Below are 27,950 nucleotides of genomic sequence, written 5' to 3'. Positions count from 1 at the left end.
GATTATACCGGCTTCGCAGAAACGGATGTCTAGAATCATGGATGACACGGAGCAGTGGCCCGAAATAGAAAAAGCAGCGATACAGAAGAGACGTGAATTGGTTCTGCAGGGTTCCGTTATCGACAAAAGAATTTCCAGTTATGGGGGTCTAGCCACGTCTCTTTATAACCTCACCCTGCTAAACTATCTGGAAGTTAGCCAGTGTCCGAGTTTGACGGAGATCCACGAGGACATCCAACATCTGACAAACCTACAAAGCCTCGTCCTGTGTAGAAACAAACTCGCCTCCATCCCGAATGTCATCGGGAACCTCAAGTCCCTAAAGGTCCTGGACCTTTCAGTCAACAACCTCAGAGTTTTACCAGAGGGCATGGCCCAGTTAAGGGAGCTAAACAGTCTAAATGTGAGCTGTAACAGCCTGGAGGTCCTGCCACAGGGGCTGAACCAGTGCACCAAGCTGTCCACCATCAACCTCTCCAAGAACCACATCACATGTTTCCCTGCTGATTTCTACTCCGAACGGCTAGATCTCCTCAGCACTCTGGTGGCCTCCGACAATGACATTGTGGAGCTGAGTGGAGATATTCACAAACTAGCTGCTCTGAAGGTGGGTCAGTCTTCGCTGGATGTTGTTTACCTCCAACAACACAGCAGAACCTTAGATTATTTTCTGCCCTTTTTTGAACTTGCAATATTTTTCATATGCCAAACAGTTCTTAGATCTTAATTTTTGACTACTATGCAGATATGGTTATAAAAAGCTTAGCTTTTCCTTCTCCTGCCTGTCTTCCCAGGTGCTGGATCTCTCCAACAACAAGCTAATTGAGGTCCCCTCTGAATTGAGCGACTGCCCCAAGCTAAAAGAGATCAACTTCAAGGGCAACAAGTTGAGTGACAAACGTCTGGAGAAGATGGTCAACGGCTGCCAGACCAAGTCCATCCTCGAATACCTTAGAAGCAAAGCAAAAATAAGACAGGCAGACGATGGAGGTGATGTGGACAGTGGATGCAGTACAGACAAGAAGAAACGGCAGCATCAGAGAAAGAAGAAGGAGAAAGTGGAAGACGAACAGGATGAGGTAGAGGAACTAAACAAAATGGTTGTGAGGATTCTCCACATTTCAGATGCTCCTACAGCCATCACAGTCAAAGTGAGCGCAGAGGTTAAGGAGGTTCGACCCTACTTAGTGTGCTGCGTGGTCAGAGGGATGAATCTTAAGCCTGGAAATGCTCTCAAACGGTTCCTCGTGGCTCAGGTAATGTGAAAACCTTCACACGGTGAAAAAAAGTCAATAGTGTGTGTGCTTATAACATACTCGGTTTGCAGTGCAGTCATGAAAAGACTTTCCTGTTGTTTTTCCAGACTAAGCTCCATGATGATTTATGTGGTAAAAGAACCATTGCTACTATTGCAACTCATGATGTGCAGCTTCTCAGATGTCCTCTGGTGTATGGTGTCAAACCCCCGACACAGCTGAAGGTACGCTAAGGATCAATAATATGATCATTCTGTTTAGGATTTTATTTCAGGAATTAAGTCCAATAAAAAACACTTTTAGAGTCCAGGTTTGTTTCAATTGCAGCGTGGTACATTGGATCCGTTGTTGAAAAGCTTGTCTAAACGACTGTCTGAGTTTCACACGTGACCCAAATTTCTCTTAGATTGTGCCGCTGGGTCGGAAAGAGATGACGGCCGTGGAGCTGATAAGACTCCTGCAGCTAGAGGCTGATGAGCTGAGGAAGCAGAAGAAGAGGCAGAACGTCACTGGCCTCCACAAGTCAGTAAAACACATGACTGTTCCATACAAATAAAATGACTAGCAACTAGTTAACTGCAAGCTGGAGTCAAGGGATCAACATTATTTGGTTAAACTGATTCACAAATAAATGATGATTTACGATTTTATTTAAAAGACGGAAGTAATACTTGTGGTTTTATGTTAAGGGCAATATAAGCATGTTGGAAGGCAGCTTTGTGTTTATTAAGCAATACACATTAGTAGTAACACATTACAATAAGATACAAACCTACACAATATAAAAAAAATAAGGGTTACAATACTTTCTGCCAGTTTAAGAGTCCAGTCACAAAAACAAACCCAACAATCTTCACTCTGTATGACAGCTGACAGATCTGTCAGCAGTTTATCACCTTCTGTTTTATCCGTTACCTTTGCATTACGAGCGGACGTCTCTGTCAACTAGTTTGCATTTTATTGTTTTACAGGTACCTGCAGCTTTTGCAAGGAAAACCATTTTATCCCTGCCTCACTGACGCGGAGGAACATGTGATCTCATTCCCGCCAATCACAAACAGTGAGAAAACGAAGGTATGAGTCTGGTAATTGTCCCCGGCCTATAAGAAAGACGTTTATATTAAATATTGGCATAATATGGCATTGATGCTCAGTTACTCAGCTAATCTTGTGCGAGCACATAGTCTTTCTGTAACCCATAGCCTGTTTCTGTTGTTTTTATTATTTTATAGAGATATTGAAAAGATCAGCTGATTGTACTTTACAGATCAAGAAAAGCACCAAAGAGTTGTTCTTGGAGGTGACGAGTGCAACCAGCCTGCAGACATGTAAAGATGTTATGGACGCTCTTATTGCAGTAAGTGTTTCTCTTTGTCCGTCCCTCAGTTTCATCTCGTTTTTTTGTCATTAAAAATGTATTTTTGTTTGTTGCAAGTTATATGGACTAATGGGAGGCTGGATTAACCAGTAATACTCAGCAGATAGTGTAGAAATCAGCTCGTCAGAGACTTTGTCAGGGCAGCTGATAGTGAGCATAGTTTTTTGGGGGTTTTTTGTCCAGAGGGGTGCGCTAGAGGAACGTTAGAAGGCTCTGTGCTCAGGACCTTCAATGGAAATATTTGTATATGTGTTGAAATCCTTTTCATAGATCATAAAAAATAGACACAGGCATCTAAAGTCTGTTTCCTGTTTCATTGCAGAAAATGGCAGAGCTGAACAAGTTCACAGCAGAGCATAAGGAAGAGGCAGGGTCAGATGGTGAAGGAGGGGATAGCCCACAACAGCCTGTCGCCAGCAGCGAGACCTCCAGCGAACTTATCATCCAGCAGGTCCGAACTGTTGACCAGGATGGGAACCTCAGGGTCGTCTACCCATCGAAGACAGACCTCTTAAAAGACATCGGCAACTTAACTGTCATTTGGTAGTCGAGGGTAACCTATGATTACGTGCACTCATTCACATGCTTACATGAAGACATTTAACAGATTAACAAAAGACGCTATGGCAAAGTTGACAACATGCAAACAACTTGCACAGATGAATTTCAACGTTTCTCATTAGCGTACAGCTTTTAGAACAAAATGTGTTAATTCCTGGAGAAATCCTTTTGCCACTTCCTAAACTAATGATTAATCTGAATTTATGACCATATATCCTCATGTTCATGTACAAAGTGAAGATTATTTCTTTGTTGGGAAAAAATAAATTTATTCTGACAGTACGTCTATATAAGGCTTAATAAAGTTTTTGATACATTGTTGTTCATAGACAAGTTGCAGCCATTTTGGTTACAGCTGTCATGCCAACTCCACATTGTCCGTAGAGTCTGGCAGCTACCGTTTCACTACAGTAGCTGCTGATTCAAGCCATTCCTAAGTTTTATAGATACAGTTTTAGTACCTGGATTCATTCACGAGTTGAGAATTTTCGATTCATTAATATTTTGGCATCTTTCAGTCCCAGTGCATTCGTATATTAAGCAAAGCGTTTTTTTTCTCCATTGTTCAGGAGATTATCTTCACCAACGTTATTAGGACTACATGTTTTGACGACTCAGCATTATATCAAAACTGCTATAAAACAAGGAAGTGTTATTAACAAAGAGGTGCAAAAAGTGGAGGTGGGAACAGCAACAAAAAGAGCGTAGTGCTACAGGATAGTTGTCCAACAGAATTTTTATTCAGAATTCATTTTTCATTCATTTTCAGAAGTCATTTTTAACCTGCCAGCATCAAACTAGCTCACAGGGCTAAACCAAAATGAACTGTAATTTAATTATTTCATATAATTACAATCTCAGATTTATACTGTATTTACTGTATGTCCTGATGAGAAATTGTAGCTTCTTGCTTCACAAGTTATGATCTGACCTGGCCCATGGTTTTATGTAATCTGTTTACATAATGTTTAGTCATTACCTGCTACTGGTAATGACCACTAGCCAGTGTGGATGGTATAGAAATGTATCTGCAACACGCTGCTGCATGCAAGATTTAATTTAATGTTCTCTAGCGAATACATCACATGATCACAAAGTGGCACATTTATATTTCTATCAGTGTGTGTTTATTTTGATGTCATTGTAAGTTTTGGTGTGGTTACAGAGAACATTCTGGTCCAATCTGCAAAAGAACTAAAAACAACATTTAAATAACATTCAAAACATTTAAGAATTTGGTGAGACATGCGGGATGGCCCTTGTACTCTAACTGATGTGTTTGTAGCAGTTGAATACCTATATCACAAATGCATAACATTATATTACCAATAATGGAAGTGTTTTATTTTATTTTTTTGGCACACTCTATAGTTCATCTGTTTTTTGTTGGACTTCCAGTAAGAGAAATCTAAGTTGCTGCTGTGGAATCCTGCCATTCCTGACCTCCTAGTATTAAAAAAAGCAAATGTACTGATGAAAGGACACAAATTGCAGATTTGGGGAATTTTCTCACTTCAGTATGTTTACACAGATTCCCCTTGAGAGGATGCAGCATCTGCAAACAAGCAAAAAGATTTACCTCAGACAGATAATTTAAGTAACACATTAACAAACATTTCTCTCTTTGCACAGGTGGGTGCTTGAGCAGCTACTTACATTTACAATCGTAAGCCACCTCCAGGTACTTGTAGGTCCCCACGCAGGGGTCTCCAAACACTGAGTTGCCTGCCCTGATAGTACAGCTGTTTTTCCCATCGCAGCTGCGAGGGCAGAGTGAAAAGACACTTAAATCTCTGCTGGTGCATTTCAATCTGAGTGTTGTGTGAGAGATGTAAAACTAGATATGTTCCAAATTTCCAGTTATTGTTGCATTTAAATACACCATGATTTGATCTCCACAACCTTTAGTCTGAGGTGCAAGTTGACAAAGACTGATGAACTGTACCTTTCAGCAACTTTGCTGGTGGGGCTTGAGCAGCCAGTGTTTTGGATCTGAGAGTTAGGCCGTCCGTAGGAGCATGTGGTCTTGTCGTGGCGTCCATAATCAGCACTGAAGACAGATATAACCTGTTTTTCAGCTGGTGAAAAGAAGAGAAAAATATAGCATTGAGCATTAGATGACAAAGAGATTGCCCTCAAAATAAATGTTTATTCACCAAATACACAAACTAAAGAAATGTAGTCTTACCACACTGCAGGTGTGCCAGAGAGTGTTCACATATTATTTGGTGAGCTGTCAAAACATCAGCAATCATTTTAAATGTATTTTTGTAGACTAAAATCTCAATGACAACATTAAACATCCTGTCTAAAGCGCTTAAAGCAAAAATTGTATTCTACTGTGCAATTTTGACACTATTAAGGCACAGAATGTGTTTGTTATGCAGATGTCTTTGAGTGTTTAACAACCAACAACCACAAGCCTGAATCCTGTAAAACCAAACTAAATCAATCTACAGTTTTGCAACTTTGCTTTAGTTAGATGACAGACATGTGACTGACTTATTAGGAGGCAGGTGTAATTGGTTTGCAGATACATAAATGTGTCCTTGCAGGGATCAGATACGAAGGCAGCCGAATTTAGTTCACACACCCGTTTCCCATCACACCTGCAAGAGCAAAATAAATGACATACTGTAACAAAACCATTGTCAGATCCTATGACCTCTGCAGATTAGTGTTCAAATTCCTGTGTGCCATCTCCACCTTTAATTAAGCCATTTAATTGCAACTAATTCCTAACTTAACACATGCACCTAAGGTGGCAACTAGAGAAAAAGTGAATACCTTCTTTTGACGACATCAACAGCACCAGCCAGAGAGCACTGAGTGTTTTGAAGCTCTTGTTCAGATTTCCCCTCACTGCAGGTGACGGTGTCTGCACGTCCATACAGAGCTGTCTCAACACTGATCACACCTATTTCTGTTACATAGCAAAGAAGGAGAAATTTTGATGAAAACAAAGATAAAGTTGTGATGCTTTTAGCCAACCTTATGAACTATTTAGTCGATAAGTGTAAGGAGCACTGTTCTGGACAGAGTTTTAGGAAACAGTCATACCACAGCTCAGGCGATGAACAGTCCATGGTTCACAAGTGGTAACTGTCACAGCGGGGAGACCTAAAAGAAACACACATGCTTAAATAATAAGATAGGACAAAACCATAAGAGTTTAACAAAAAGATACGTACATAAAAATGTATTTGAGCATCCTCATGCCAAAAACAAAACTTTTACCTGCATTCACAAGCAGAAAGGTTGATGCCAGCACTGAATAAAAAAACAATGCTATTAGATTGTTGTCCAAATATGAATCATGGATTTTGCTCATTTTGTAAGAACTGTATATTTATAGGTGGCTCTTCCTTTAGCAAGATAGCTGAAATTTTACAAATTCATCATTAACATTTTTAGTGTTACTCACGGATTGTGGTGCTTAAGCAGAGCATGGTTGTACAGAGCCCAGTTGTTGCACTAGCCAGTGAGACTGATGATGGGAACAGACACTCAGTATTTATACATTTGGATCAAGGGCGGACTGCATCTGTTGTGCAAGGCAAACCTGAACCTCCCTCAAGTGGCATCTATCCAATTGGCTGCAATTTGCAAAAAGAGATTTACAAGAGAGAAACTAAAGAGCAGAAGTCTGACAAAGCATTGGATATTCCTATTTTTTCTCAGCTATAGAAAAAGTTCATCTTTAGTGTAATGATACAATATACGTTGTGTATTTTACTGAAATTGTTGTCACATTCTGGTTAGATTAATGTATGTGTTACATGGAACCGACAGACCTGAATTAGTGTCAACCGTAGCCTTTATTGGAGCAAATCTCCTGTTATTAGTTTTGTATCATAACTAGTAGTTAAACTTCATATGCTTTGGAGGCACTGTGATTGATGCATGGATAACCCCAAGCTGCATTTGGATAACAATGTTTTCATACTGAATTCTACACTGGGACCTCTGTACTAATCAGTAAGAAGTCAGGTGAAAACACCATCTAGAACAGGCCTCTGTAATGCAGGTCTCTTTAGAGGAGTTTGGAAAAACTTTTGAAACTAAACAGGCGCTCCAGCTGTTAACAAATGATTTATGTAGCCTTCCTGGAACAGTCTTATCTAGTGTCTGTTGTTTCGAAATGTGTTTGGCTTCCCAGAAGACCGAGAAACACTGAGTCAGTGTTGTGGAGTCTTACGGGTATCTGACAGGATGTCATAGGATGGATGAAAATATTATTGGGCACATTTTAGCAACAAGAGAATCAGAATATTTGTGACGTCCGTGTCTTTACACAGTCACTCTGGAAAAACAAAAACAAATTCCAAATCTGGAGATCTGAGAGCAGTAGAATATGCTTTGCAAATTTCCAGTTATCGCTCTACTTCAACTTCAACTTCAACTTTATTTATATAGGGCCAATTCACAACAAAGTCATCTCAGGGCACTTTACAGAATAAAGTCAAGATTATAAAGATGTATAGAGAGATTGGGTTCTCTCTATACATCTTTATAATCTTGACATATTAAGATTATAAAGATGTATAGAGAGAACCCAACAATTCCCCCTGGAGCAAGCCATAGGCAACAGTGGAGAGGAAAAACTCCCTTTAACGGAAGAAACCTCCAGCAGAACCAGGCTCAGGGTGGACGGCCATCTGCCTCGACCGGTTGGGGTGAGTGGAAAGGGGAGAGAGAAAAGAACAGAGCAACAAAAAGCAACAACAAAACATTGGGCAGATTGGTAGGACCAGTAGCTGCACGCTAGAAGACACGTAGCTTCAAAGCCGGGGACACCTGCAGAAAGGGACACAGAAGGACAAAGACAACTACAGGAGAGAACACACAGAGTTAATGACATACAGTGGTGACAATTGCGGGGTGAGAGGAGAGGAGAGAGGGTCAAGAGGAGGAAAGGAGCTCAGTGCAGCAGTCTAAGCCTATAGCAGCATAACTATAACTAACTATATTCTTTATTAAAGAGTAAGGTTTTAAGCCTAGAAGGTGAAATGTGATCTCTCCTGCTAGTTCCAACCAGCACTCTTGCTGCAGCATTTTGGATTAATTGCAGGCTCCTTAGGGAGTTACTGGGGCATCCTGAAAGTAGGGAATTACAGTAGTCCAACCTAGAGGTAACAAATGCATGGACCAGTTTTTCGGCATCATTTTGAGACAGGATGCTCCTAATTTTGGCAATGTTACGTTGGTGGAAGAAGGCTGTTCTAGAGATTTGGTTTATATGTGAGGTAAGGGACAAATCCTGGTCAAACATAACTCCAAGGTTCCTTGCAGTAGTACTGGAGGCCAGACTTATGCCATCTAGTGTAACAATATGGTTGGACATCATATCTCTGAGATTTTTCGGCCCAAATACTATGACTTCAGTTTTGTCTGAGTTTAGAAGTAAAACATTGTGGGACATCCAGGCCTTTATGTCTTGTAGGCATGCTTGAAGCTTTATTAACTGATTATTTTCATCTGGTTCCATAGATAAATATAGCTGGGTATCATCAGCATTACAGTGGAAATTTATGGAGTGCTTTCTAATAATGTTGCCTAAAGGAGACATATATAAAGTAAAAAGTATTGGTCCTAACACAGAGCCTTGTGGAACTCCATAGCTAACCTTTATGTGCATGGAGGATTCATCATGAACATGAACAAATTGAAATCTATCAGATAGATAAGATTTAAACCAACCTAGTGCAGTTCCTTTAATCCCAGTTTCATTTCTGCAGTACTGCAGGCAGTACACCATGATTTGACTTCCTCAGCCTTCAGTCCAAAGTGCATGTAGACAGAATGGGCATCTATACCTTTCAAAAACTTTGCTTGTGAGTTTCAGCAGTATTTTGAAACAGAGGAAATTCAACATTAAGATCACATCTGATTGTGGCACATACGGCACATTCAGCTCTTCAGATGGCAAAAAGAGGAGGAAGAAATGTAGCTTTGAGTATTATGTTATTTATCCTGCATCCTATGTTGGCTGTAGCTCAGTTGGTAAAGCAGTCGTCTAGGACCACAGACCCTGTAGTCTATGGTCCAGTTTCTGGTCCCTCGTAGCTATGTGTTAAAGTGTCCTTGGGCAAGACAATGAACCCCAAGTGGCTCCCGGTGGGTCAGGTGAGCACCATGCATGCCACCACCATCGGTGTGTCAGTTTGTGTGAATGGGTGAATGTTACAATATAAGAAAATGTGTGACCAGACTGCAGGTTTGCAATCCCCACGTCACATGGTCAACTGTTAATGATTATAATGAATACATTATTTATTGTAAGCATTGCAGATTGATTATCCAATGAAACCTGTTACATGGAAATGAAAAAGTTATTTCGGGGTCAGTAACTGTATATTCTGTATATTTAGAATGTTGATTACTAATAGTTGTTTTGGTGGATATGTCACTGGTTCAGATAATGTTCACAACCAATATATTTTGACTTGTGCACTCTGCAAGTAGCATGAGACTATGGCTTGCTAAAAAGACCCCCCCCCCAAAAAAGAAAGCACAGTACAAGCATCTGTTGCTCCAATGTTTAGGCTTTTAATGTAAGGCCAAAAGGGGAAAAACTAATTTGGGAAGAAATAACCTTATTCCATACAAATAACATGTAAATAAGATAACAGAATAATTCCACATTGAGAAGAAATGAAGGGGAAAATTATACAATAAGGTGGACCCAAGATGAATACAAACCCTGATTGTTTTGTTATTTGATAATTTTCTCTCTTTTGTTCTTAAGTCTAACAAAATCCAGACAAAGGCTGAGTCAATTAAAGATTCATGGAGAATCCTGCTTATAAGTGGAGAGAATCATAATCCTGATGGTGTCTTTGAGACCTCAGGCCCTCTGTGACACACAAACACCATCTACTGGACTTGCACACTAACTCAGAGTTAGGACATGCAACAACAGCAAACAGAAACTATGCTGATGCTAACAGCATAAAGTTATATGTATATTTTTCTCTGGCTTTAAGGGATGTTTTAGTGCCAATGCTGCTGGTGTGTTAAATGGCAACTTCATCAATTTCCAGTGTGCTTCCTATAGCAGGTGCATATGAATAGAATCCTGAGCTTTTGAACAAGAGGCAGAAATATTTGAATATACAGTAGTCAAGGCAGAGGAAAGTTAAATACCGTTCATATGCATGAACTCCCCAAACTAGAACCAGAACTAACAGGCTGAAAATCTGTGAAACCGGGACAACTGCTCTATCTCCTGAACCCCAGCACACTATTAAACACATGATCAGATTCAGACACGTCGTATAGCAACAAAAATGTCAGATGACTCCAGCTCTGTGTATTACAGTAGATAAACGCTAGCACCATGTGCACCAGGAATCCATTACTATTGAACAAGGAGTCAGTTTTTACAAATCTATCTCCAGAAAAACGTTTGTACATTATATTGATTGTCTACAAATTTACTATTGAATGTGGCAATGGGACAATAAGAATATAAATAAATACCCTAAACCGCATTTTCACAGTAAATACATACTGTTTTCCCTAAAAGTTAACTTAGAAATCTTTATTACACAGCAAGATGTGACTAATGATGAAATGTACAGCATAACATAACCGTGAAAGCCCTGCTGCTTTACTGCTGAGGCAGAATCCAAAGAAACCACTGTCATGCCACATGACAGTAAAAAACATCGACATTGAACCTGAGCCTGAAAATGAAATGAGAAGTGTGTCAAGTTGAACTTTGCTAGAGTTGTGCTTTAGTTTGAAAGTAGAGAAGTTTGCGAAGGAAGTTAAAGGAACCAGGCATTTGCTTGTAGAGTCCTTTTGCAGAGTTCTGGGAGACTTCATGGTTAACCTAGAAATTAGAACAGTTAATAGTCAAGATGTGTCAAAGATGTGTCAAATTAAAAAACACTACATGGTCAAGGGGTTAACAAAAAACAAAACAAACAAACAAACAAAAAAAAAACTCAGATTTTGCTAATATGAGAGTCACCCACCATCATTAACATTGTGACCAAGTCATCAGTGTCAGCATTTTGCTCAAGAATACGATCCAGAGTTTCAACATACCAGGAGCCTGACTTGGTGTCTCTCCAAGAAACGCAGCCTGCATTTGTCACACAGTCAAAGTTGCATTAAGAAAACAAGTTACATATCAAGTCCATAGCAATCTGACCCACATCTGAAAAATATGGGTCTAGAAATCCAAATAAACACATTTGACATGAATGAACATTCAGACACAAACACACCAGGAAATGTTGAGTAGGACACCAGAATGTCACTCGGGGTGGGCAGCGTAACTCTGGCATCGACCTCATCAGACATGCTCAAAGAATCGCTGCTGGATGACGTTGGAATGGCGTCTGTCTGGTCGTCTTCTCTGCCGATGGACGGTTCAACTTCATCGGGTGATACCGCAAAGCCTGTGTCTTTTTCGTCTAAAAGAAAAACATTTTCTTGCATAAGTGCATATGTAACATTTAAATCTTGTTACACATGATGTGGTACTTTGATAGATTCAACGTTGACTTAAGTGTTCGCTACCTCCACCACATGCCTGGATGAAGAAAAGCTTAGGTTTGCTCTGTAAAGATGGGCAATGCTTGCCATTGAGGAAGTTTGTTATTTGCTGGACAGAGATACATTGGCCATCCACACCGTACACGGCACCGGGGAAGCGGCTGTGACTCACCTATAAACAAACATATGAGCATACAGCACCCTCTTAGATTCCAAAGAAGGCACCGGCAGTTGTTGGTGCACGTTTACTGACTGCAGTCTCTCTGGATACAAAAAACTGACTTTCAACAGTACCTGGTATAGTAAGAATCATCTGACGGTTATGCAACAACTTTTATTACGACCTACTCTCTGTAATACAATCAGTGTGGATTTCTCTGATGAAACAAAATGCAGACAGGTCTTACCTCGGTCCCATGGGACAGCATGATGACCACACAGCAGTCATTCTGTGAATGGTCCTTCTTAGACAAAGCATCCAGTTCACGTCTGATTTGCTGCAACATAAATATAAATTTGAGATTTATGACAAAAATCAAATTAACTATTTAATTGTGATTTGAGAATCAAGATGAAATAATCCTTACTTTTTGTTTAAGGTTTGACTTTACTTCTACAATAAAGTTAAGGGCCTTGAATCTTTGTTCCAGCTTGTCACAGTCTATATTTGAACCTGTGCGGTTCCTCAGCTCACTCTCAGGTTCAAACTCCACATTATTTATAATGAGGCAGTGTCCACATGGGCTGGCATCCATTTTATAGCTCTGACATATACATACGAAAAAAAAAAGCAAAGACAGAGACGCGATGTGAATATGTAACCTGAGATTAAACAGATTCAACAGCAGCAACATGATAAAAAATTAATTACCTGGATACTGTCCCGTCGTGTTCTTCCCTGTGGATTTGGTCTTATGTGCTCCCTTTCAGGTGCTGTGATTTAACCATTTATACGTTTTAATTAGGAAAATACAAGTTTAGAGGAGTTATCACAGAAACAAAGAACCAAGGATATTCTAAAAACTGAAACTAGCTGTTAATAATTAATAATTACTAAAACTAAATCTGCTATAAAGACTAAAATAAAACTGAAAGTCTTACTTTAAAATGAACTAAAATTAATTTGAAACAATATACACATTTTAAAGCAGTATTCAAAAATTAAAACTAAAATATTTTTCTACACTAAAATAGAATTAAAACCATATTTTTCATTTTCATTTGAAAAACTGTAACAAAACTAAAACTAACAAACCTGGTTGTCAAGAAAACAGGAAATAAACTAGATACTAATTTGGAGAAGTGAAAGAAGAAATAAAAACTTTAAATAGTTTAAACTATTACAATACTGTAAAGAATACGTAATAAAAAGAACAATGCAAGCCAGAATTTAGATGACTGTAAATATTTGCACACATGATGTTCATAAATCCCACACTCACAAACTGGGAGAAGTCGAGCAGGACGAACAACCTCGGTGGGTTGTGCAGGTTGTAGCTGAACTCCTGGAGCTCCGTTCTGTAAGAGTTCTGCCAAACTTTGCTGACCTGTTTCCTTAAGGCACTCCAGGAATAATGGAAAGGCCAGACTTCCACGGGTTTCTAAGTCCCGGACTAACTGTCTGGCCTGGTCACGTCTGGTCCCGGAGCTCTGTGGGGAGACACTGTGCGTCAGGTGTGTACCGGGCATTACACTGCATTATACCTGGGAGCGTTTTACATAGATGTCCCACCTTTATCTCATCGATCATGTCTTGGGTGAACACTCCTTTTTCAAGAAGACCATCATAGAGGTCGGATGGGTTCAAATCTCTCACAAGATTAGTCCTGTTGCGCTGAAGAATCTTCTTGTGTTTTTCTTCCATTCTCCACCCAAAGCCAAAGGCCTTGCAGTGATATGCAAGCGAAACGGTCACAAAAGCTGTAAATAAGAGAGTGTTCAAGAGTCAGTCGGTTTGCGTGTAATACTCTGGCTAGTTTGTAAAGAGGAAACGATACTTTATTTACTTAAAACGTTGACGTCCTTTAATTTACGAGCGTTTGCGTTGGCTACTGCCGTGTTTACATCAGCTCACACCTCTGATTGGTCCACTGAAAGAGACGTGGTGCGTTTGATTTCCTTTACTTCGCGCCGCTTTTGCACAGTTAGCATTCAACTGTACATCACACCACGGTCGCGGTGCCCCAACCGAACACACACAACACCGACGAAGACAACTGTGCCACCAAATACTCAAACTCCCAGAAACACTTTCCGACAACGGCGCCTCCCCCTCTACTCCTGCTTCGCAGCGGCGGGTTTCAGCTGCCCTGAAGGGCTTGTTTGCGGGATGCTGCTGAACACACCCTTTGCATTTCGCCGTCTTTTCGCATCGGCTTTAACCAAGAGGCTGACGAGCACCAAAATCTTCACCAAATATGTGGCGTAGTAGCGGCTGACGTCTGCTTGAGGTGACAGATAACCGCTGTAGCAGCGTAACTAAACCTAATGAAAAACGGTGTGAACGTTTTTCTCCTCTAGATATAATGTTCATGTCACAGTCCAGTTACATATAAGCAAGCTTATGAAATTGTTATGTCTGTTGCTGGATTAGTTAGCTGACATATATCATGAAACCTGCCGAGCTTCTGTAATTAGCCATTTATATTTAGCTCCGTGGTTCATTATTTTGCCTCACTAGGCTAACGTCAGTACGGTAGACTGGCAATTTTGACATTTTATTCCAGCTAAAGGCTGTGCCTTTGCTCCAGTGTGTCTACTTTTACTTTATGATTATACTTTGTGTTTGTACTACTATGTGTCAAAGGTAACACTGATGGCAGGGTCCAAGATGCCTCTGACACTGGGTGTAGTGGTTGTCCTCTCGGCGCTGCTGACAGGAGCAATCCATGCTGCCCCTGAGATGGACCCATACAAAATCTTAGGAGTAACCAGGACTGCAAGCCAGGCTGAGATCAAGAAGGTCTACAAGCGTCTTGCAAAAGAATGGTAAATATGCTCACTAGCCGTTATCTTAAACTTCTTTTATTTACATACTAATGTAGATTTTCTTCTCAAGGCATCCTGACAAAAACAAAAATCCAGGTGCTGAGGACATGTTTATCAAGATTACTAAATCCTATGAGGTAAGTCATATTTAATCATCATTGGTACTGTATGTTATGTGCATGTAAGCTCTAGTAAATCCGAAAAATTTACATGAGAGAAAGATGCATGCTATATTAATATTTGGTTTTCTCTAGATCTTGTCCAGTGAAGACAAACGTGCAAACTATGATCGTTATGGGCAGACCGATGATACCCAGCCATATGGCGGTGGTCACTACGGACAGCGCCATGACAGCTTTTACTTCGATGAGACCTTCTTCAACTTTCCCTTCAACAGCAAGAACCACAGAGACTTTGCTGACAGCAAGTACACTTTGCACTTTAACCAGTATGTCAAAGACGTGGTGCCTGACAGCTACAAGAGACCCTACCTGATAAAGATCACCTCGGACTGGTGCTTTAGCTGCATCCACATCGAGCCTGTCTGGAAAGAGGTGGTGCAGGAGATGGAGAACTTAGGTTTGGAATGAATAAATAAATTATACAAAATTATCCCAAAAAAGTGTCCTTAGTAAAAATCCATTTGGCAAAATGAAAAGGATGATGTTTATATGTTTGTTGATATCCAATCTTTGCAGGTGTTGGAATAGGTGTGGTGGATGTCGGCTATGAGAGACGGTTGGCCAATCACCTTGGTGCTCATCGCACCCCATCAATACTTGGAGTCATCAATGGCAAAGTAACTTTTTTCCATTATGCTGTGGCAAAGCAGCACCTGAAGCAGTTTGTTGAAGACCTTCTTCCTCAGAGACTTGTTGAGCGGGTAAATCTCTTAGACTTTTAAAGACCAATGTACAGCACATAGCAAAATAGTTGTCATGTAGGTGAACAGATTTGTGATGCACATACAAAAGGACTGAAAAGGAATGAAAATGTTTGTGTTTCAAAAATTTCAGGTAACAGACAAGAATGACCTGCAGTTCTTGAACAGCTGGCACGAGCTCAATAAGCCACACGTGCTCCTGTTCGACCAAGTGCCTGTAGTTCCTCTGCTATACAAAGTGGGCTCTTGTTTTGTTTTCTGTTTTTTTTTTTCAAAGTGAAATATAAAAATAGTGCAGCTAAGTTACTAAAGGCATTGCTAAAACAAATGTGTCATTCATGTATATCTGCATCTCCATAGCTTACAGCCTTTGCTTATAAGGACTACTTGCAGTTTGGCTATGTGGACCAGGGCCTTTCAGAGACTGCCAATCTACAGAAACAGTTTAATATTAACACTTATGCTCCAACTATGCTAGTCTTCAAAGAGAACATTGATAAGCCTGCTGACATTATACAGGTAAAACTGTCTTTTCATCATGTTAATTGAATGATTCATTTTTACAGTGATCTTGTACTTGTATACATTGAAACATCACTCTTGTTCTGTGTGGCTATTTTTGTTCTGTGCAGGCTAAAGGAATGAAAAAGCAGATCATTGATGAGTTTATATCAAACAACAAGTTCCTCCTTGCACCACGACTTGTCAATCAGAAGCTCTTTGATGAGCTCTGTCCTGTCAAACAGTTCCACAGACGCAGGAAGTAAGAGACTCGTAACATTTTCTTTTTAACCTCAATTTTTGGTGTAATTTCAACTCCTTATTTGTTATTTCAGATAAGTAGTTCTTATTTACCAACCTACTGTGATGTCTGTCTTCCCCTCAGATACTGCGTCTTACTAATAACCAGTTATGAAGAAACTTTTACTTTTGGAAACCAGGAATTCCTCTCATTTGCCTCCACCAATACCAAGGAAGTGGTGAGATTTGCCTATGTGTACCAACAGCTACAGCAACCACTCTGTGATGTCCTCACACAGAACAAAGACAGTGCACAGTCTCAACCACAGGTACAGTCTGCTCCCACTGTTCATAGTAGAACATAGTTTTATTTAAATATTATTTGGTTTTCTCTCTGTCATGTTTTATTACTTTGAACCTTTCTGTTGTTTGTGGGTTTTACAGGTGGTGATCCTGGAGAGGCGAAATGCTGCAGGAAAGGCCTTGTTCAAACCAGTGACTGCCTGGAATGGAAGTGAAGAAGAAAAGCAACATCTTCTGGAGGAGCTGGAGAGACTTCAGAAGGACCCGTCTATACTCATACACGATGCCATGCTGCCTGAGCTCAATAATGAGTTTGCCTCTGTATGTTCCCCTCAATTAGTAAATGAGTTTTCGTATTATAAGCACTACTACTATGACTTAATGTAACCATCTAACTCTGTAGATGTTTGTAATCCGATGGATTTATGCATCTTACGATTACCTCTCTGAAGTCATCGATGATATTCTGCATAACAACTGGTAGGTAAATATGTATTTTAACTGCCATTTAAATTTAGTTTAGTCCTTTGATGCAAAAACTTGATTTTTAAAATTGCACTAAAGTAGAATTCAAATTGCAAACAGGCGTAATTACAATGTTTTTGTAATGACATGCAGGCGTGAAATGATGCCTCTTCTGTCCCTCATCTTCTCTGCGTTGTTCATCTTGTTCGGAACTGTGGTCATCCAGGCTTTCAGGTGGGTCGATTTAACATACTTGTTTCAATTCACTTAAAGTACCACCACCAAGGATTCATTTAAACACTGTATGTATGAGCCAACCAGGTTTTCCTCTTTTTGATTATGTTGTGTATTGTAAGGTTAATTGGATTAGGAGGTATACATTTAGGTGTACTGATGATTTTATTAGTGATGCCATATGGCTTTAATGTTTGCCTTTATAGTTTGCCCTTGCAAACTATAGTGTTGCTATAGTGTTGTCATTTAACCTTTAAGTTTGTTGTCCAGCTGTCAAGGAAAGAATGCATAGCCATAGTTTTGTTACTAGAGAGTTCAGTTCAGCTCAGCTATTGAAAGGAACAGACGTGGACTACAAGAGAAACGGTAACTGGAGCAAAGGAACTGACTACAAAGTAGTGGGGACAGCAACAAGGTAGAAGTGGACGTTTCAGTATGTAGATGTGGGGGCACACGGTTTCTTACCGAATTCTGTGGGTTGAGCTAAACTTTCAGAAACTGGTTCTGTGGGTTTAGCCATACTTTGAGAACCTTGTTTGATGAAACTGTTTGGAAACCTGTATGTACAATTAGTCCGTTATCAGCTAAGTTGAGAAACAAATACAATAAACGTTCAATGTTCGTCATATAACGATCTCTGGAGTAAAATACTTGTTGGACCATCAGATACAAGTACGATTGCTTCTACACTGTATAAAGAAATAAAACAATGCTGTACTGCTATTAATTTTACTCTTCTGTGATTAAGCATTGGGAAATTATTGGTGTATTTCCAGTGACTCAAGTGAAGAGAAGCAGACTAAACAAAAGGCAAAAGATGGAACAAAAACAGAAAATGGGTCACCTGGGGCCGGTACTTCGAGGCAAGAATCCATGTCATTTTCACACTTTGAGTCCGGGATTTATCATTATCATTGTTGAGATGTTTATTTTTGCTGTTGATTTTAGTCGACCTCCTAAGAAGAACTTTGTGGAAGTGACGGAGCTGACAGATATCACATATATGAGCAACCTTGTGAAGCTGAGGCCAGGACACATGAACATAGTGCTGGTTCTCACTGACGCCTCCAAGAACATTCTCCTTAGCAAGTTTGCCAAAGAGGTTTACTCCTTCACAGGGTTAGTTACACATAAACAACAAATAAACATCAAACATATTGAGTTTTTGTATGTATCATGTTACTTTAATTCATAGAATATTTTTTAACACTGTCTTAGGAGCCAAACGCTGCATTTCTCCTTCTTGAATATCGACAAGCACGGCGAGTGGATGAACACACTGCTGGAATACACCCACGATTCCATGCAGATGGACGCAGATGAGGATAACGGGGGAAACCACAAGATAGACTACACTGGCTACGTGTTGGCACTTAACGGGCATAAAAAGTACTTCTGCCTGTTTAAGCCTGTCTACACTGGGGAAGACCTTGACAGTAAGTCATCTGAAGATGAAGGGGGAGTTTTAGCGGGGAGGTTGAGGTCCAGCTCCCGTGAAGACCACCCGCAGCGCAAACCCAACCGATCGCGCAGCATATCCACCCTGCAAATCCACCACAAACTGGATCGCCTAGGGCTGTGGATGGAAAGGCTCATGGAAGGCACGTTGCCTCGTTACTACATTCCTGCTTGGCCAGGGCTAGACAAGATCACTCCCAGTAAATAGATCGAGGGGAGTTAGAAAGGACTACGTTTTTATATTCTGTTACACAGAAATAGTTTCTCTTGTGTTTGGCCGAAGTTGAGCTTGATCTGCTGTTTTTGCACCTGAGTTATTTAATAGTTTAAGATGTGTTTAAAATTGGGTCAATATTACAAACTTGGCTTGAGTGGAGGTACTGTGAGGTCCTTTAATGTTCCTTCTTACACTCATCGCATGCTGTTTGCAGCGATCAGTAGTCCTTATTTTAATTAGGCTGCTGCTGCAACCTTGCTAATAAAAAACAAAATCACTGTGGTCATATGTAGTGTCCTGCAGCCATGACCATAATCCACTAAAGGAGGCAGGATAACTACCTTAGTCTTCAGCAATGAATTCTGTGAATAGAGATACATGTTGCTAACACTAAATGTCTTTGCCCTTTTAAGCATCTCAGCCCATTTTTAAGTTATAGGCTCTCTCCTAAATACTGACTTTCTTGTACAATATTGAGTACTGCTGTAATGACACTGCCTTTTATCTGGATCTCAAGGGTTTCGCCATGTTCTTCCTGGTCATGTGATTGCAGAAAAATACCACCACTACAAGCAAGAATTATTTAGCAGTGTTGGTCCATTGAGCGCCTCAGTTAGCCAGTAGCTGTATGTAGCAAGCAAAACCAACAGGCTGATGATTTCATGCTCTGAATGTTTTTGAATGGCCACAATTGATAGATTATTGTTATGTAGACAAAGACATGAAAGTGAAAGTTAGCGTGCGCTTGCTTGTTTTGGCAATTTCTCTTGTCCACATTAAGTGTAAAAATATCAATATAATTTCAATGTTACTGTGTGATGTAAATATTGTACATATTCATGTTATCTGTAGGAACCTGTATTTTAAGGAGTATCTAACTTAAAGGTAACGTGACTCTTTTAGACAGGTTTATTAAAATCTTAACGTTATGGTGTTTTCTTTCAGTTTTCATTAAGAGTTTCTTTTGCAGATAAGTGTAAAAGATGATGGCTGCTTCTATCACACATTTCTGTTGGTCTTCAGTAGTACATTTATCCTTTTGTTGGTTGTAATAAAATGCTTTATGTTTCTTAGAATCCATTTCATGCTCGATTAACTTTCTCTACCATCTTCTACGGGGTGATGACACTTCTTACAGCTCACATACAAGCATGTCTAGACTGGTCAGCCCGTAATTATCTCAGGGGAGTAAATTCTACTTACAGTGTGAGAAGGCAGTGTCATCAGATCTTTTTAAAAGAAAAAAAGTTAGTTAAGTATTAAAGATACTGAAAATTTAGTATTGTGAATTTGTAGATAAATAGGCATTAATCAAGTATTTGATCTTGACTCTAATTCAGTCAGGAGAAACTTTGATGGAGAAGCTTAGAAAGCTGTGCACAATAGAAATGTGAGAGGAGCCTTTTCAATGCTACATCTCATTTTACGAGAAAGAACCATACACTCAAATCTAATACCAAAGAAGAGTTTATTGATGATAAAGTGTATGAGTAACATCTGATGAATAGGAATTGTGATGGATGATGGAACGGGATGACGTAAGGAGCCATGGTTGAATGTAGTGACAACTGCAGTGTGGAACCATGGGCCAACTGCAATATGGGGAAGGCTTTGAGCAGGCTCCGTTATTGCTCCATGATTTGCAATGACTACACTTGAAGAACTGGAGCGGAGATGATGGGTAGAGCTGCAGATATTTGTGTCATAAGTGGTGACTCATCGGGTTGGGATACAGAAGGCCACAGGATCGAATCCCATTGTAAGCCATTGATAAAGAATGATGTACAGTTCTTACACTTGCAGCAGGAAATATCCAATGAGTAGTGTGACTGACTTATTGTCTAGCAGTTGTTTTTATCTTATATTCTTTTTCTTAAAACAAATGAAGTCAATGTCAAACTCTTTATTGTGAATTCTGCCGCACGTAGAGCACATACAGAGAATTGAAAACTAGATACTCATATGTCCATGGTACAAACATTTAAGATCAGAAAAAACAAAAACAATAGTACAAAGATTAAATTCCATATTTACATGTGAATAAAAATAACACCAGGCTGTGCAAAAAAGATGCACAGTTTTTAAATTTGTTAAAATAAAAAGCTAATAGGCCTGCTGGTACCAGATCAGCACTGTAACACAAGGCCAAATGCTTTTTGCTTTTGCTCTGAGTGTTGGCACTGGATGTAACTTATGAAATGTGCATTTGTCTAATCAAAATGTAGGTCTTAGGATGCCGGGTGGATGAAACATAGATTTAGGTAAATACTGCACAGGAAAAATATAGTGCTGACACCTTCTTTAAACAAGCAGCCTCCCTGAATGTTTAGTTAGGACAAAACTGTGTACCACAAACGTCATGAGTAAAATGAGTAAGTAAATTTTGCCTGAAAAGTAAAGCCAAGGGCCATCAGCAGATTTTACCACAGGCTGCAGTGTGGTTATGGCCAACATAATTTCCGTGCTTTTTGTCTGGAGTAACTTTGTTCATTTAACCAAGAGGGAAAAACTGAGGCCAGCTGAGGACTGTACCTGTACCACCCACAGGAATCCACACTCCTCATTCACTTAATGTGTGCAGGGGTATTCATCAGGGACTATACAGAGCATTGGTCAGTTGGTTCGTTACAGTGATTAAGCTCTAGTAATATTTATAAAAAACCCTTCCTTTTTTTTTTTTTTTTAGAATGCGGCATTCTTTGACAGCAATAAAGCCGCCGTGCTTAGTAAACTTTGGGTATTTTTATGACGCTCAAAGAGAATTCTGCTTTACCTTCAAGCTTAAGTCAACAAATTTATCCAGAATTCATTGTAATAGTTACACAATATACCAGAAAAACCTGATAGCAAATAAAGAAACATTACAAGTTCCTAAAGCAAAGCAGCCAGAAAGGGTATATATAGACTGTTTCCTTTTCCAAGACATTCCACTGCCAGCGCATCTGGTCATCACCGCAAAGTAAGATTTAAATCCTACATCAGCTATTGATGCATATTTAAAGAAACAATCTCCATCTGTTTATTGTTACATTTAATTGAAGTCCCACAGTTCCTCAAAATTTCAATTAGTTTTGAAATTTCAATTAGTAATAAGCTTTTTGCAACTGATTATCACGCCGAGATGGCAGAGAGCTTCAAGGTGCATTTATTTTCATACAGATGTTGTCAGATCTCTGTGTCATTGTGCTCCTCTGTTTCACCAGTGGACTGTGGACTGGAGCAAACGTAAGTAACATTTTTAGAATTATATTATTTTTTAATAAGTCATTGGTCTAACAGTAACTTTTTCCAACTTTGTCCATTAACAATTTCTGTGTTTTGTCTTCACACTAACTCTGAGCGCACTAAAGTAGTGAAAAATAATCAATGAAGTCAAGTCTAAAAGGTTGAGTTTGGTGCTGATTATGTTTTCTTTATGTTCACAGACACAAATTCAAGACGGATTTGGTTAGTGGACTGTGGACTATAGAGCAAATTTCTGCTTTATGTGATATTATTCACTTTCACAAACAAACACTAGGAACAATAATTTATTTTATTCCCTCCTTTCTCTCTCATGCCTACTCTATGAAGAGGATTTCTGTGAGAGATGTCCTACTGGATGGACACAGTTTGGTGACCACTGTTATGTGTTCTACTTCGATGCAAAGGAATGGGCTGAAGCAGAGGTGTGTTTTATAATACGTACCTGCCACACTCTATTCATGTGCTTTAAAACAGCTGGTTCTTTACAATCATCATTCAGTAGACGAAGTCCTCATCTGGTGTTAAAAATAACTCATTTAGTCTCTTCTTCTCTGAGACATTATCATTTTGTCTCCACCTCCAGCATTTTTCTTTACTTCATGGTTTGTTGTCCTCATTAGGTTGCCTGCATTGATATCGGCGGGAATCTGGCTTCAATCCATACCAAAGAGCAATACACCTTCATTAAAGACATGATTAAAAGGTTGACTGGCAAAGATGGTCCTACTTGGGTTGGAGGCCACGATGCAGTAAAGGCAAGTAATATATGATAAATGACAACTGGTGCAGTTATCCCTTGAGTGTATGACAGTAAATATATTATTTGTTATGTAGCTGAGTAGTCAAATTAAAAAAAATCTTAATAAATTGAATTATATTTGGAATGTAGGACATATTTTAATTTCTTTTAGCACCACAAACATAGTCTTCACTGTGTGGAATTCGTAACAGAAGTCTTAGTTGTGGTAAAATATGTTTATAATTAAACTTGTGACGTCTTTCTCTTTCAGGAGGGTGTGTGGCTGTGGAGTGATGGTTCCAAGTTTGATTTCAAGCTGTGGCCAGCAGGGGAGCCCAACAACGCACGCGGAGTGGAACACTGTATGGAGCTGAATTATAGAGGTACGTAGTGATGATCTGTTGTCTAAACAATTAATCAAGAAACAAATAATTATAAACTCTAGCAATGAAAGAGATGAAGTGCTGCAGCGACTTTTCTGTGTGGAGTTGCATGTTCTCCTGGGCTTGCGTGGGTTCTCCTGGGTACACCGGTTTCCTCCCACTGCCAAAAAATAATGCTTGTTAGGTTAATTGGTGACTGTGGTGAATGTGAATGTGATGTGAATGTCTGTGATGCCTCTCGAATGTCTGTGATGCCTCTCGCCCAATGACGGCTGGGAGAGGCTCCAGCAACCCACAACCCTGAACAGGATAAGAGGTTACAGATAAGGGATGGATTAAGAAAGAAAGGGGTGATTATTTGCATCTCTAACTGTTTCTTAACATATCAATTATAGATAAACCAAACGACACAATTTGCCAGATAAAGAAATCTTATGTCTGTGGCAAACGACTGTGATGATGACCATTATGAAGATGTCACACATCTCCTGAAGAAGTCACTTCCACCAGGATAAAAAGTCTTGATGTCTTCACTGCTGGGATGTCAATCAAGTCCGATTTTTCTTTCTTGTTAATCAATAAAGAGCTTCCAGATCTGTAATATGTTTCATCTCTTTGATAACCATCTTAAACCGCAACTCGGTTTCAAAACATCAGGTTTTTATTTACTGTGGATCCACAGTTTTACAAAAAAGTGACGTAGTTAAATATTTACATGTATAAACATTGAATCACTAAAATAAACAGCCAGTGAATTTAGTTTATAGTATTGTGGGTTTTTTTTTTAATTTGTTTGATTCTTTCATGTATACTTTATTACACTTAACTCTAAACCTACATAATAAAAATAAACATAATAAATGGAGATTCAGCTTCCACACATGTTCTTTTATCATCAGAAGTAGCACACATGGTTAAGGAGTGTATAAAAAACAGTTATAGTACAATAATAAAAATTATAATGGGAAATCTTTAATTCAATTCAACTTTATCCAACAAAGTCATCTCAAGGCACTTTACATAATAAAGTCAACACTATAAGCTATATAGAGAAAAACCAATAAATCCCCCTTGGGAGGAGGGTGGATCCCTCAAAAGTCTAAGCTCATAACAGCATGATTGTAACTAACTATATGCTTTATCAAAGCAAAGGTGCTGTTTCTGTACTATGATGATCTTCAAACATATTATTCCTGTACAGGTGGTTGCTTAATTACTTTGCAACTATTCTTTCAAGGATTTTAGAAGTAAAAGGGAGATTGGATATTGGTCTGTAATTGGCTAAAACAACTATCAACAACTAACAACTATCACCAAATCTGAACATTATAACAGTAAATAAGGTAGATGCTAGCATTGCATTACTTGTAGTTTTTTCTTTTAAAGGTCTGTAAATGTCTGGGCAGCGAGGAGACCATTTGCTATAATTTTAGAAGAGGAATGTTGTCACATTCTTATCTGATGCAGGATTCTAGCTGCTCAACAGTCCTGGGCCTTTGTTGCCAGATTTTTTGTTTTATGATGCACCAAATGTTTCCTATTGGTAAAAGGTCTGGACTGCAGTCAGGACAGTTCTGGACCCGGACTCTTCACCTGTTAAGCCATGCTGTTTTGGTGGATACAGTATGTGGTTTAGCGTTGTCTTGCTGAAATATGCTGTTGAAGACTTCTCTGAAAAAGACATGTGGATGGGACCATATGTTGCTCTAAAACCTCCATCTATTGTTCAGCATCGTTGGTGCCTTTCCAGATGTGTCAGCTGCCCACACCATAGGCACCAATGCAGCCCCACACCATCAGAGATGCAAGATTTTAAACTGACAACAACGTAGATGGTCCCTCTCCTCTTTAGTCCGCAGGACAGGGTGTCTATGTTTTCCAAAAAGAATTTAATCCAACCACAGACTTTCCATTTTGCCTCAGACCATTTAAATGAGATTTAGGCCAGAAAACAAGGCAATGTTTCTGCAACTTGTTCACATAAGGCTTCTTCTTTGCATGATACAGCTTAAACTAACATTTGTGGATTGCACAGTGAACTGTGTTCACAGACAGTGATTTTGAAGGTCCATTAGAAAATCGTGTCTGTTCTTAATGCAGTGCTGCCTGGGGCCGCAGCAAAAACGAGCACCAGAAGTTATGTAGAAACTAATATTTATATTATATTACATTTTCCTAATTAAAAAATATTTCATGCCAAGTTCTACTTTAGGGCACTTGTAAGTAAAAAAGAAAGGATAGGACACGTTGCTGATCAGGACATTTTTATTGATTAATGAACAAAAGATTTTTGACAGGTCTTTCATCAGTGATGTCATTGGTGATCTACATCCTGGTGAAAATGACATCATTAGTGGGGATCACGGTGAAGATCATCACAGGTTCTTGGCGCAAACAAAAGATTTCTTGCTTTGGCAGGTGATGTCGTTGCCACTACCTATTAACAAACAATTTCACTTTCATTAAAAATAAATCCATTTTTTTCGCTAATGAAATGTTCTGCTGTAAAGTAAATCAAAAACTTAATTACATAAATGTCCTATCTTAAAGAAGGAAATTGGATTTCACTGCTGCATTAAAAAAATCACAATTGGGAGGACAATAGGTAATCACTACGTACCGTTATAGTTAATCCCCAAACAATTTTCTGCTCCGCCTGTGTTGTTGGGTTCCCCTTTTCCCCAGAACTTGTAATCAAACTTTGAACCATCGCTCCACAGCCACACACCCTCCTGAAAGAAAAAAATACCTAGTTTTACCGCTACAAAAAATATGTAGTGTAAATGTGTTTCAGATGCTAAAAATTTAAACCCATGTCCTGGTTTCCCAATAGTAAAACAAACCTCAAGAGTGGTACATTTCTTTTTTAATGTGGTGACCAAATTATCAACAGAATACAATATATTGAACAATATGCTAACAAGTGATACTGTGATCAGATCCACTTATGAATCATTCACCTTTGCAGCATCATGGCCTCCAACCCAAGTTTGTACATCTGTGCCAGTTGACCTTTTAATCATGTCTGTAATGAAGGTGTACTGCTCTTTGCTATGGACTGAGGCCAGGTTCCCACTGACAGCAATGCAGGCAACCTAATGAGGAGGAAAGTGGAGAAAGGTGCAAGGAGTGAGGCAAAACCATGAATCATAAATATAATGTAGCAACTCCAAAACGTACCTCTGCATCAGCCCAGTCTTTATTTTCAAAGTAGAACATGTAACAGCGGTTGCCAAACTCAGTCCATCCAGATGGGCATCTCCTACAGCATTCGTCATCTTCAAAAGATACTTGGCACAGGTACGAAAGGAGAAAACAAATGTTACTTATAAGGCCAGGACTGCTTTATGTTCAGCAGAGAAAGATAAAAGACAATTACCAGTGTGTCTCTCAGTCTACACTTGACATGAGTATTGTAAAAATACACTGGAATATTAAAAATGCACCAGTGCTTAACAACAAGTCTTTGAGGAAACAATCACTGGATCAACCCAGACTATAACATATCCCTGTCTAAACTTTATAAAGATTTCTGTCATTTGACAATTCATCACAATGTTTTACAGTTGTACATGGTACTAACCTGATGGTCCTTCACCCACTGACTGTGAACACACACACACACACACACAAGCAAAAATGTTACACTGGCACTAATACTATACTATTAATACAATAATAATGCAATGGTAATACATAATGTGATAATACATAAAGTAATTCTTTAAATGTGCATGCTTCTATGTATTAAACTTACATCTGGATTAGCCCATAGTCCACTGGTCAAACAGAGGAGTACAATGAAATACAGACCGGGTGCCATCTGTGTCAAATAAGTTTAAAGAAGGAAACACACCATGAAGACATTTTCCAAGTCTATGGCAAATCTCTCTCTCTGTGTGTGTGTGTGTGTGTGTGTGTATATATATATATATATATATATATATATATATATATATATATAAAGAATGAAAGAAAAATATCTTTTTCAGATATAGAAATGCTACATTGTGGATGAAATAAAGATTTCACATTATTATGACATTGCAAACAACCGATCATAAACAGATTGAATAAACTTTGAGGTACCTTTCTGTGAGCATGCATAAAAATAGCTTGTGATGTGACAAAGGGCAAGAGATATAAGCTTACTTTGCCGTGTTGATCAGGTGAGGTTACACTGGTAACTGTGGCAGGTTGAAGCAGGATGTTTCAGAAAGGGAAACACCGTCTTTATATACTCCTCTGTGCGCTTTGCCTAAAGAAACTGGTCTTTTTCTGGTTTCTGTTTTACCTGCTACAGTGTGTAATTATTATAATAAATTCTGCGTAATTACTTTACACAGACCTGAGGCAAGACCAGAATTTTGTCCAAACAATAGTGACGCAAAACTCTACACGTAAAGCAGCAGCTACAACAAGTGGTATTTTGTATTAGGGAGCATGTAAAGATGTAAAGGCTTGTGTCCCTTAACATCCAGGTGACCATATAAACACTGAAAGAAGTTTTCCCTGCTGAATCACTTCTCCTCCTCATAGACCCCTTCCTAAAAATGTGACTTTGGACATGAGGGGCTAAAATAAAAATTT

The 27,950-nt window shown here is 39.2% G+C and overlaps 6 protein-coding genes across 9 annotated transcripts; 3 read left to right on the top strand and 3 right to left on the bottom strand.

Annotated features, from left to right (window-relative positions):
* On the top strand, positions 1-4,303 carry lrrc47 (leucine rich repeat containing 47). Its single transcript, XM_067527956.1, has 7 exons — positions 1-607; positions 795-1,256; positions 1,364-1,480; positions 1,663-1,778; positions 2,228-2,330; positions 2,524-2,613; positions 2,957-4,303. Exons 1-7 carry the CDS (start codon positions 26-28, stop codon positions 3,179-3,181), a joined length of 1,695 nt encoding a protein of 564 aa, XP_067384057.1. The 5' UTR covers positions 1-25; the 3' UTR covers positions 3,182-4,303.
* A 98-nt stretch (positions 4,304-4,401) lies between these two features.
* LOC137139979 (L-rhamnose-binding lectin SML-like) lies at positions 4,402-6,740 on the bottom strand. Its single transcript, XM_067527957.1, has 9 exons — positions 6,620-6,740; positions 6,433-6,465; positions 6,256-6,315; positions 5,983-6,118; positions 5,698-5,804; positions 5,384-5,428; positions 5,141-5,273; positions 4,852-4,955; positions 4,402-4,750 (listed from the first exon to the last, which is right to left on the bottom strand). The coding sequence occupies exons 1-9, from the start codon at positions 6,642-6,644 to the stop codon at positions 4,719-4,721; spliced, it is 675 nt and encodes a 224-aa protein (XP_067384058.1). The 5' UTR covers positions 6,645-6,740; the 3' UTR covers positions 4,402-4,718.
* Positions 6,741-10,391: 3,651 nt separating this feature from the next.
* On the bottom strand, positions 10,392-13,837 carry casp9 (caspase 9, apoptosis-related cysteine peptidase). 2 transcript variants are annotated; one of them, XM_067527767.1, is made up of 10 exons: positions 13,710-13,837; positions 13,436-13,623; positions 13,146-13,353; positions 12,575-12,636; positions 12,291-12,467; positions 12,111-12,200; positions 11,728-11,875; positions 11,433-11,621; positions 11,178-11,287; positions 10,392-11,032 (listed from the first exon to the last, which is right to left on the bottom strand). In XM_067527767.1, the coding sequence occupies exons 2-10, from the start codon at positions 13,565-13,567 to the stop codon at positions 10,922-10,924; spliced, it is 1,227 nt and encodes a 408-aa protein (XP_067383868.1). In that variant the 5' UTR covers positions 13,568-13,623; positions 13,710-13,837; the 3' UTR covers positions 10,392-10,921. The 2 variants fall into 2 exon arrangements, with proteins under 2 accessions (XP_067383868.1, XP_067383869.1); XM_067527768.1 differs by having other exon boundaries at positions 11,791-11,875; positions 13,436-13,779.
* On the top strand, positions 13,241-20,068 carry dnajc16 (DnaJ (Hsp40) homolog, subfamily C, member 16). Of its 3 annotated transcripts, none has more exons than XM_067527766.1 (15): positions 13,241-13,377; positions 14,510-14,691; positions 14,762-14,828; positions 14,946-15,270; positions 15,390-15,574; positions 15,708-15,812; positions 15,935-16,093; positions 16,207-16,337; positions 16,461-16,644; positions 16,760-16,939; positions 17,022-17,098; positions 17,237-17,317; positions 18,094-18,180; positions 18,266-18,436; positions 18,536-20,068. In XM_067527766.1, the coding sequence occupies exons 2-15, from the start codon at positions 14,519-14,521 to the stop codon at positions 18,981-18,983; spliced, it is 2,373 nt and encodes a 790-aa protein (XP_067383867.1). In that variant the 5' UTR covers positions 13,241-13,377; positions 14,510-14,518; the 3' UTR covers positions 18,984-20,068. The 3 variants fall into 3 exon arrangements, with proteins under 3 accessions (XP_067383867.1, XP_067383866.1, XP_067383864.1); XM_067527765.1 differs by lacking the exon at positions 13,241-13,377 and adding an exon at positions 13,997-14,200; XM_067527763.1 differs by lacking the exon at positions 13,241-13,377 and adding an exon at positions 14,001-14,153.
* Positions 20,069-21,881: 1,813 nt separating this feature from the next.
* Positions 21,882-24,114, top strand: LOC137139861 (galactose-specific lectin nattectin-like). The gene is made up of 7 exons (XM_067527695.1): positions 21,882-21,951; positions 22,152-22,217; positions 22,418-22,439; positions 22,566-22,660; positions 22,859-22,993; positions 23,249-23,360; positions 23,756-24,114. Exons 2-7 carry the CDS (start codon positions 22,152-22,154, stop codon positions 23,815-23,817), a joined length of 492 nt encoding a protein of 163 aa, XP_067383796.1. The 5' UTR covers positions 21,882-21,951; the 3' UTR covers positions 23,818-24,114.
* Positions 24,115-25,607: 1,493 nt separating this feature from the next.
* Positions 25,608-27,622, bottom strand: LOC137139718 (galactose-specific lectin nattectin-like). Its single transcript, XM_067527379.1, has 7 exons — positions 27,513-27,622; positions 27,118-27,183; positions 26,944-26,965; positions 26,541-26,650; positions 26,321-26,455; positions 25,981-26,092; positions 25,608-25,797 (listed from the first exon to the last, which is right to left on the bottom strand). Exons 2-7 carry the CDS (start codon positions 27,181-27,183, stop codon positions 25,736-25,738), a joined length of 507 nt encoding a protein of 168 aa, XP_067383480.1. The 5' UTR covers positions 27,513-27,622; the 3' UTR covers positions 25,608-25,735.
* Positions 27,623-27,950: the final 328 nt, after the last annotated feature.

This window comes from Channa argus, chromosome 13, assembly GCF_033026475.1.
Source record: "Channa argus isolate prfri chromosome 13, Channa argus male v1.0, whole genome shotgun sequence".
In the NCBI taxonomy this organism is placed as follows: Eukaryota; Metazoa; Chordata; class Actinopteri; order Anabantiformes; family Channidae; genus Channa; species Channa argus.
Note: the sequence above shows the minus strand (reverse complement) of the source record. Positions and strands in the feature narration are given on the sequence as shown.